We start from the raw sequence: 10,639 nt of genomic DNA on the forward strand, positions 1-10,639 counted from the left end.
TCAGGTGGTAAAGTCTGTAATAAGCCAAGTCAAAAAGCAGTACAAATAGAAAGTGAAAAACAACTGAGGCAGTGGAGACATTAAACCACATGAAAAAAATACATCATTGTGCATCTGTCTAACAGAAAGTCTGCTAAAATGCATATACATTTCTAATAATGGAATTCCTAATCCTGTTATTAATGATTTCTATTGTGGTTTTGAAAAGCATGATTTTATTTAATTATCATCACTAGCATATCACCCTGACTAAATCTGTGGGCACACACGGTTCTGTTCTTTGCAGAACAGCTTAGTGATGTCCTCCATTGTGTTTTTCAAATGTCCCTTGAAAACAAAGAAAGCTCTACATTATGGAAATTGTCCCTTTTCCAAACAAAAGCTGTTTTTCCTAATCCAGCTGCTGTGTCTGTAGGTTGAAGGGTGTGTCAAACTATCCACAGATGAATGCACAAGTACACAAAAAACACTTACTTTATGACAATATGCTACACTTCTCTGTGGATCAGAGTCAGACCATGGTCATGTACTGACAACTAATTGCTTTTTACTCAGTTAAAGTGTGAGAAATCTATTGAATTGATTTCCACAGATGTTTGCAAAAACATTAGGCAGGGAGCTACCAGGAATTCTGGAACTCATGAAATAAAATAGATAGATAGATAGACTCCCTTTATTGTCATTGCACAAAAACACAGTAGTGAAATTGTCAACGAAATGTCGTTGCCTGGCTCCCATATAATAACAGACACAAAAGAAGATAAGTAATAATAAATAATAATAACAATAATAATGTGGAGAATAAATAGATAGAATAGACACCAAATATGAACAACATAAACATAAATCACATTGGCCTGGGTAGTTGTTGTCACACAAGTCTATTTTTCTTGGAATTTTCCCAACTTTCTCCATATAAGAAATCCCCTGCTCACAAGTGAGCAGTTTGCTGTGACTCCAAAAGACTTGTGACCCTTTTGGACACCAGCAAACAAAGGGGGCAACGCTATTAAAACATTGACATAGTAGACAGTGTAAAGCCGTAATAGGTTGTGTTTTGAGATAACAAATAATTATAATTTAATTATAATGAATTATGAATACTATGAAAATGTAATGTATGTTTACTGCTTTAAGGATGTTAAATTAGATGTTGAATGTTGTAATTAAATCCCCAAAAGTCTCTCTTTGTTTTTAAACGGTACTCCTGCAAGACTAAACTGAGGGTATATTGTGAGAAAAGCTCCGTCTATTTCTGGCTCTCGCGAGACTGCAACGGTTGTTCAATTTGAAAACAGGCGGTAGTGGTCTGCGGTGCTAGCAAACAAGTCGAAAAGGTAGTTCTCCTTAATTCCAAAACTAACAACTTATTTTAAAGTTCATCGTCGCGATTTAAAATGTTGTTTGTTTAAAAATATATATTTTTTTGACGAGGCGTCTCTTTGGAGCTTTAGACATTAACATTTACACGTTACGTTTTACGTTGTATTAGTTTTTAACAGGCAAGCACGACGGGAGTTTAGCTAGTGATACACAAGAGACAGAAGTGAAAACAGCCCGCAGTTCTTTAAAGTTCGGTTTTGGTTGTATAGAAAGAAAACATGGATGCAGACAACGAAATAGACGTCAAGGAGGCGTTTCAGCGCGCCCAGAAAAGCCACAACAACAAGGCGAAGCTGGTGGCCAGCCTGAAAAGCCGCTACAACACGGTGAGTGCCAGGGAGATGTTTTAATTCATGGGATATATTTTAAATAAGTCTATCGATACATAATCGTCATTTCTCTTTATTAGCTCGAAGACAAGACTTCATTCCACGAGGATTTTGTCAACTGCTTGAAACATGCCATGATTGTCTACAAGCGTGAGCCCACTGTGGAAAATGTCATTGAATTCGCTGCGAGGTTTGCCACAAGTTTCCAAGCTGCCCCTAAAGCCGAGGAGGAAGAAGAAGATGAAGAGGAAGAAGATGATCATCCTTTTTTGAGTTTCATTTTCAACTTTCTGCTAGAGGTATGTATACATAAATTGTATGCACGCACTCTTACAATTGCTTTCTGCACAAGGCCAATTTCATGTGCTTTATAATCATAGCCAACTGTTAAGTATTCTGGAATTTTCATGTTCTTCGACCCGGCCTGTTCTCTTCCCAAATCATCCCAAAACATGCACCTTAAGCCAACTGAGGGAGTTTGAACCTTGGTTTGTGCTCTCTGACTGGCAACCAGTCAACCTATGACCCAAAATCGAACAAGCAGTATAAAAAAAATGATAAATGAATAACTTGCAAGCACAGAATCCTATAACTCAGCTGTGTATTTATTCAGTTTTCTTCTTTCTGTTGTCTTTTCAGTCTCACAAGGCCAACAGCCATGCGGTGCGCTTTCGTGTGTGCCAACTGATCAACAAACTGCTGGGCAGCATGGCTGAGAACGCTCAGATCGACGACGACCTCTTCGACCGCATCCATCAAGCCATGCTAGTTCGTGTCACGGACAAGTTTCCCAACGTGCGGATACAGGCCGCCTTGGCCATGACACGACTGCAGCAACCAAGTGATCCTGACTGTCCCACCATCAAAGGTGTGTGTGTGTGTGGATGGGGTCATCTATTAGTTTTTTATACTAAAATTATTGTATTGCTGCCCTTGACATAGTAAAACTACTATAGATAGTATATTTTGTATATACTAGCATCTGTCTTCTATCTCCTCTTTTCAGCCTTCATGTTGATCCTGGAGAATGACACCAATGCTGAGGTGAGACGCGCCGTCCTCTCCTGCATTGCCATGTCTCCTCACACTTTGCCCAAAGTACTAAAACGCACCCGTGATGTCAAAGAGAATGTTCGCAAGTTAGCCTACCAGGTAACCACATGTGCAGTTTTGTGGGTTAGATGCATTTCTCCTGATGGAACCACACGTTAACTTGTCTTTTGTTTTAAAGGTCCTGGCTGATAAAGTTCATGTTAAAGCTCTGACCATTGCGCAGAGAGTGAGTCTGCTAGAGCACGGACTCCATGACACATCAGGTAAAATATATGCCTGGCTCTTTTACAGGCAGCTTTTTAATGTTGCTGTTCTGTATAAAATGTAAATGATTTTGCTCAACTGGCTCTGTGTTGTATGTAGAAGCCGTGAAGGAGGTGGTTTGCTCCCGTCTGCTGCCTGCCTGGTTGCTCCGTCTGGATGGAAATGTGGTGGAGCTTCTCTATAGGCTGGATGTGGAGAACTGTGCCGAAACGGCTCTAGAAACGCTGAAAGCCATATTCAAAGACATGGCTGCTGACGAGTTGCTGCAGAACAGAATACAACTGGACAACAGGTACACTTGAAGTTGTAAAGGTGACATTTTTGCCTTTGCATAATGGTTGAATCTGTGTGTTAACAGGAAGCTGATCCCAATGGAATCTCTGACATGTGAGAATGTGCTTTACTGGCGAGCTCTGTGCGAGTTCATCAAGGGAAAAGGAGATGATGGTGATGAAATGTTGGAGCGAGTGTTACCAGATGCTGCTACGTACACAGACTATCTCTCCGGGTATGAGAAATACTTCAAATATCAAAATGTGTGCCTCAAAAAGAAGTGTATATCCGCCTTGTGTATTCCCATTACTGAAGTTATTAAAGTGGACCTATTATACTTTTGTATTTGGTTGTGGACTCATATAGAACAGCAACCCACGATAACTTGCACAGAAAGCTTTCTAGATCTTTCAGATTCCCCACCTCTTCCAGCATTGTTTCCAAAGATTTCCTGCCTCCCACCCAAACGGCCTGTGTAATTTAGTCCACCCCCGGCCCTCCTCCAAACACACCTCCCACTGAGCCCACTCCGCTGTACTTGGTCATATGCCCAAGGACTTCCGGAGAGCTGCCGAACCCTTTTTGTTCATTAATTACACAAAAAACAACAGTTAGGTCTCTGTTAAATTGTTACTTAGAGATTCTGACTCTTCAACATGACTAAGTAATGTTGGAAAGGCAATAGTTTGGCAGAGTCCAGCTTCATAGTAGCCCATGTTCACTAAACAGTCCTGTATGAAGTGCTGTTGACAGATGAGCATATTTTTCTCTTGCTGGCCGGGAATCAGAAACTCCGACCACTTCTGCCTGATGCTTGCATAAGCTAAACTGTGGGTAACAGCCTTTGCTGTTCTGTAACTTTTCTGACATGCTACAGGTATTTGCAGAGAGTACCGGTGCTGTCGGAGGAGCAGAGGGCCGACTTGAACCAGCTGGAGTTGGCGATGACCAAGACGTTCACCTCCCAACAGCTCATCCATCTAATCAGCTGCCTGGACACCAACGAGGAGGGTGGCAGGTAAGAGCCACAGACGCGTCATTGGGGTGCTTGTTGCTCATATTTTCCAGCCTGATAATCTTCTGTCATTGCAGGAAGCGTGTTCTGGCTGTGCTGCAGGAGATGTTGGCCCTGTCCCAGACGCCCTCCTCACTGGTGGTCTTGGTCACAGACAAGCTCCTCACACTCGTGTCTGACGATCATCGACGCGTTCAGATTGTGAGACCCATTTCTCTCTCTCTCTCAGACTCCCATAATCAAGCAATTTCCATGGAATGCAAGCCATTTGTAGCATTAAGGATGCTTGCAATGACAAATTGATGATTAGTCATCCAATTAATCAACTATTTTGGTAATCGATTAATCACCTCATTTAAAAATGTACTGTAAATATCCTAATTTCAGCATTTCAAATGTGACTATGTTTGAAATTCTTTAGTCATCCATGAAAGCAGACCTATGGTCCTGACGGCTGATGACTAAAGCACATTCATGAAAATTGTTTGTTTTATTAAATTATCACCCAGCTGTTTACAGTCTTATCACTGCCATGAAAGTGCAATATGGGAACTTGTTTCCATTCTGTACAGGTCGCAGAAATCATCTCCGACCTGCGGGTGCCAATCACAGAAGCGAGTCAGCCACTGGATGAGAATTTGAGCCGTCGCCAGCAGGTTCAGGTGGGGAGTCATATCCTGGTAATTCCCTCCAGCTGTTCATTCTCCATTTAGCAGATGGCTGCTTATATTTTACCGGGCAAAGTATGTCTGACTGATTAAAGTTGGATATGTTTTTGTAACTTTAAGTTTCCCTAGTTTTACCTCAGCAAGAAGCTGTCAGGATTAATATTTGTTTTGGCATCATAATCTCAGTAAGCATCCTCAGCTCAGATGTTCAAGTCTTATTCACTGCAAACACCTTGATCCCTTGTTCAGGGACTATAGTCTCCAGACGGCTGTTATTGTTTTTGTTGTCGTTTGGATCCTGTCAAGAATCTGCCGTAGTGCTTTCAGCCAAACGAATAACACCATCCAATCACTCCTCCGTTCAGCTAGCAGAGGTGAAGGTGCGGATTTTGGAGGCCAAACAAGCCTTGGAGGAGTGCATTGCAGGACAGGATTTCAATCGTGCTGCCGAGCTGAAGGAGTCCATCACAGAGCTGGAGAAGGAGCACAAGGTCATCCAAGAGCGTGCTCAGCCGGCCGACATTGAGATCCCCACTGAGAAGGTACTTCATGACACGAGAAGCACCACCTCTGCCAGTGTGTGCATACAGCCATATTTCCTCATAGCGGGCATGGATTTTTACCTTATTATGTACGTATATTCCAATAATTTTATTGGCTTAAAAGCATTTTGAGCAAGTCTGAGCTTTTTTGCCATAATTTTCACTGATATTGACAACAAACATGATTTAAAAACCAAGATTAATTTTGTCTTAAAAATGTCCTAGGTATTATTAAAGGTTAATATATTAAAAGATTTCATTTATGTTGGGTGTCTTATCATGGTTAATCTTATATTTTATCTCTCATTAAAGTATTGTAATAAACCTGTTCTGTTGGAGGGGAGCCACTTATTTGAATTGGGTTCAGGCTTATAACAGAAGAGTCCACTAATAGAAGACATATTCTAAGTGCAGAACAAACGTGTCGTTTTGCTGTCTGTTTAGAACGACCCAGAAACTCTGCTGAGGTGTCTTATGATGTGTGCTGAGCTGCTGAAGCAGATCAACTTGAAGAACAGAATCGTCCCAACAATAAGCGCCTTGATGTCATCACTGGTATAACACAAACTGTTATTTGACACCGGAAACGTATGTTGTACATGTATTTTGTTATTTTGAGAAGAACACAATCAGGCGTTCTGCATTGATGTAATAATGGGTCTCTGCGACAAACTGATATTTGACTCTTTTGTGGTCTTCTCAGTTTGTAAGTTAAGGACTCATTTCCACAAAGCTCACAGTGTCATCCTAACAATGCATAGTCGGCTTAATTCCAAGGGAGATGCATCAATGCATTTTCTTCCCATCAGATTCTGCCCAGCATTGCCAGTGTTCACCCAGCTGTCCGTAGTATGGCGGTGGTCTGTCTCGGTACATGTGCTCTGCACTGCATGGACTTTGCCAAGACCCACATGGTCCTCCTGCTACAGGTAATGTTAAAAAAAACAAATGTCTGTAAAACTCCGCGTGAGTTCTCAGTCGGAAAACTTGCATGTGTATTTTTTCAGATTGCGCAGCTCGACGACGTCAAGATTCGTATCAGCGCGCTGCGAGCCGTCATCGATCTGCTGCTGCTGTTCGGCTTCCAGTTGCTCTCGGAACCCGCGGCTGGTCAGAAGTCAGCAGAGAGGATGGAGGAAGACGAGGAGGGAGAAGTGGCTAAGGATACAGCTCAGAGCATCATGGTGATGCTGTCAGAGTTGCTGGATAATGAGGTCAGCGTAATGGAAGATGCTAATACTGTTAGAGTCCGGATGCTAAGACGTGTCTCAAAATGTGCCACGCAGGTGGCGGAGCTGCGTACAGAGGCGGCAGAGGGCCTGGCCAAACTGATGTACAACGGCCGCATGTCCAGCGCCAAGATTCTCTCCCGTTTGATTCTGCTGTGGTACAACCCAGTCACAGAGGACGACATCCGCCTCAGACACTGCCTGGGCGTCTTTTTCCAGCTCTACTCTCGCGAGAGCAGGTACACGATGACTACAACTGCTGCTTTTTCAACAAAAAAAAAAAAGTACTGACATTTGATGAGATTGTCTTAGGGCTCACCAGGAAGTTGTCGAGGAGAGTTTCCTTCTGACTGTACACACTCTGTTGAATGCTCCCGCCACGTCTCCTCTCGCTGAGGTGGATGTGAACAACGTGGTCGAGCTGCTGGTGGAACTGACTCGTCCGAGCGCACTCGTGAAACGCTCAGCTAACACAGAGGTAATTAAACACCTACTAATCTGACCACCCCAGATGTACTGAGTCTGAGTATCCAATCCACTTTATTTATATAGCACATTTTATAAACAGAGTTTCCAAAGTGCTGCACAGACTAGTAAAATAAAAAGTCCAAAACTAAAAGATCATTTCAGAAATAAATAGTAAAATAGATATTAAAATATTAAAACCAAGAAGCAAAGCAATAAAAGTCTAAAAAAATAAAATAGAAAATAAATAAAAAGAAAGAACCAAAAGACACAGGACCACACGACTCACTCCGAGTCAAAAGCCAGAGAATAAAAATGGGTTTTAAGACGAGACTTTAAAGCAGGGGTCTCAAACACGCGGGCCGTGGGCCAAATGTGGCCCGCAGGACACTAGTTTGAGGCCCCCGCCTTGATATGAAAGTTTAATGTTAGTGCGGCCCGCGCACGTTTGATATGGATGCTGTATGGTATCATGTACCCAGAAAAAATTATTACGTTTGATTAATGTTCATGTTAAAGGTTAAATAACTCTTAATAGTTATCCTCCCTATCCGTGTGGAAGTGGTAAGTTTTTGGCTATTTAGGTTTAAAGGAAATAACTTGAGGGTCGCTAGCTTTTAATTCCCCTTTTGTATGGTTATCACCATGTTTCCTCTGTGTCGTTACTTGTGGAAATGGCCCAGACACACACAAGCCAAAGAAAAAGCTAATCATTGCAAGTCCACAGAGAGACAATGACGGAATTGCTGTGCAATGTTTGTTTGCTTCAGGAAGTGAGCGTCCATGACTACTTGGCAGTGCGCATATGCGGGGAGATGCTAAAGGACCCCACCGCCCCCGAGGTGCGTCTGTACGCCAAGACACTCAACCACCTTGAGCTTAGCAGAGAGGAGACGGTCAAGAAAGACCTGCTGTCGCTTCTGCAGCAGCTTGTCCAGGTACTTCGTTATACCTCGTACAATAACGCAACTACTGGAAATGCTGTAATTGGCCGATACGCGCGTAGGTTCGCTGATGTACATATGTTTTATATTTCGTACTAAATTGTGTCAGTGTGATGAGTTTGTGTGTGGAGGCGGCAGGGGGGCGTCACGCTGCGGAGGAGCAGTCATCACATCGATGTTAGATAAATTTAAACTACGGCAAAATTGTTTTGCACGTGGTTGAATTTCATTCATTCATTCATTTTCTACTGCTTTTCCTCACGAGGGTCGCGGGGGTTGCTGGAGCCTATCCCAGCTGTCTTTGGGCGAGAGGCGGGGTACACCCTGGACTGGTCCGCCAGCCAATCACAGGGCACATATAGACAAACAACCATTCACACTCACATTCATACCTATAGACAATTTGGAGTCGCCAATTAACCTAGCATGTTTTTGGAATGTGGGAGGAAACCGGAGTACCCGGAGAAAACCCACGCATGCACGGGGAGAACATGCAAACTCCACACAGAGATGGCCGAGGGTGGAATTGAACCCTGGTCTCCTAGCTGTGAGGTCTGCGCGCTAACCACTTGACCGCCGTTGAATGTTTATTCCTTTTAAAGTTGATAATGCCGTTTAAATGCGTGTTTAAGAAAGCTGAATCCTACTGTGTTCAGTGTTTACATTTCAATAAATATTTGTTTAAACATGAGACCTGGAATATTTTACATCATGGTCATTTTTCATGTAAATTGAGGAATCAAAAGCAGTATCGGCCACAAATATGATGGAAAAAAACAGCATCGGCCCCAAAAAACCATATCAGTCGATCCCTAATTACTACCGCTTGTGAGTTCATTCATTGTAAGCAACACACAAGTTTCACACCAACAGCTCAGTAGCACATCCACCATTTTAAAGCATATGCAGAGGTAGATAAAGCTGCCAGATGCTGACCACTCATGATAAATCTGTCACAGTGCTAATTCCACACCCCCGACAGTTATCGGATTTTCTTTTTTTTTGACCACGCACCTGGAGACTGGCGGAGTATTTTATGTCCGCTTCCATTCAACGCTTCATTTCGTCCCTCAGGTGGTGAAGGACCGCATCTGTCTCCAAGCTCTGGAGAAGATGATTTCTTACCTGGTGGATTCCAAAGAACAAGCCGAGCTCCTGAACGCCACCGCACTGCAGCCACTGGATGTCAACGCTGATGGTATGAATGCAAAGTCGTATAAAAGGAGCAAGGCTGTGGATCATGCAAACCACAATGAATGAATCATGTTCTTCCCACAGAAACGGCAATGGAATGTCCATCTAAATCAGCCAAAAAAGACAAAAGGGGTACAACATGTTTTGTTTTGTTTTTTTAATGAAAAACTTGTACTCATAGTAACTCAGCATTGTGAGCTCAGCTGTTGTTGTACTATGTACACAGGTCAAAGGAAGGTGTGTACAGCCAAAGGAGGCAGAAAACCAAGCAAGTCATCAGAGGAGAGGTAAAAGTTGTCTTTTTTTTTTTTTTTTTTGGGATTACAGTTTTCCCTCGCCATATTTCGGTTTGAATTTTGCAGCTTCACTCTATCACGGTTTTTCAAAAAAAAAAAAAAAAAAAAAAAAAGTATTTGGTCTGGTCAACTTTCTGGCTAAAGCTAGCATTACCGTCAGGTAAAGTACACAGCATTAGTTAGCTGGATATTTGAATTGGCCGTCATATTCACAGTATAAAGTATCATTTGTTTGCTGCTTCAAAGATCCCCCATGTTTATTCTTTTGCTTTGAAGTTTGGCGTGTGCGTGAAAAGTCCGGTGTAGCATGTCATAAATGGGGAACAAGTTTTATTTGTCTTAAAGGGCTTATTTTCTCAGATTAGATCTACTATACTGAGTAATAGGAGTATAAAGTTAACTATAGGGTTGCTATTTCATGTCCAGAGGGCTCTAATGATGTTAAAACTCATATTTAGAAGTCATAAACAGGTTTTCTATGCTTTTAACAATGAAAATACTCCATTTATAATGAAGGAATCCGACTTAGCGGAATTTCACTCATCACAGTTGGGCCCGGAACCATTTCAACCGTGATAAATGAGGGATTACTGTATTTATTTGAAAGTTTATTTTTTTGTCATTTTGCAAACAGCGACGGGGAAAACGTTCCTGACTCGGTCCCTGCGGTGCGACCTTCACGTAGGGCCAAGACTGCAGCCCTGGAGAAGACAAAACTGGATCTAAATCCCCTCATCAACCAGGAGGCTAATATTTCTTAGAAAAAAAATAACACTGTGTACAAATTGTTGTTTAAGCACACAGTAGATTATACATTTATTCCGGTTAGATTACTTGTATATGGTAAATTGAACAAAAATAAAGGTGCATGTAATAAATCTAGATGCCTTATTCCACTTCTCATACTAATATTGGTACACTTGGTCGTACACAGCCTCCATCTACTGATATAAACTTAAAATGTTTCAGAACATTAAAATCAAG

The 10,639-nt window shown here is 42.1% G+C and overlaps 1 protein-coding gene across 2 annotated transcripts; it reads left to right on the top strand.

The window, feature by feature from the left end:
* The first annotated feature begins 1,265 nt into the window (after window positions 1–1,265).
* ncapg (non-SMC condensin I complex, subunit G) lies at window positions 1,266–10,517 on the top strand. Of its 2 annotated transcripts, XM_058073320.2 has the most exons (22): window positions 1,266–1,337; window positions 1,593–1,709; window positions 1,793–2,011; window positions 2,352–2,580; window positions 2,719–2,864; window positions 2,944–3,028; window positions 3,129–3,321; window positions 3,388–3,537; window positions 4,180–4,320; window positions 4,395–4,518; window positions 4,890–4,979; window positions 5,351–5,527; window positions 5,972–6,082; window positions 6,337–6,456; window positions 6,535–6,741; window positions 6,814–6,995; window positions 7,069–7,234; window positions 7,992–8,159; window positions 9,240–9,363; window positions 9,444–9,491; window positions 9,586–9,646; window positions 10,290–10,517. In XM_058073320.2, the coding sequence occupies exons 2-22, from the start codon at window positions 1,602–1,604 to the stop codon at window positions 10,414–10,416; spliced, it is 2,976 nt and encodes a 991-aa protein (XP_057929303.2). In that variant the 5' UTR covers window positions 1,266–1,337; window positions 1,593–1,601; the 3' UTR covers window positions 10,417–10,517. The 2 variants fall into 2 exon arrangements, with proteins under 2 accessions (XP_057929303.2, XP_057929295.2); XM_058073312.2 differs by lacking the exon at window positions 1,266–1,337 and having other exon boundaries at window positions 1,346–1,709.
* Window positions 10,518–10,639: the final 122 nt, after the last annotated feature.

The sequence above is a fragment of the Doryrhamphus excisus genome, linkage group LG9, assembly GCF_037039965.1.
Source record: "Doryrhamphus excisus strain RoL-2023G ecotype Guam linkage group LG9, RoL_Dexc_Guam_v1.1, whole genome shotgun sequence".
Classification (NCBI taxonomy): domain Eukaryota; kingdom Metazoa; phylum Chordata; class Actinopteri; order Syngnathiformes; family Syngnathidae; genus Doryrhamphus; species Doryrhamphus excisus.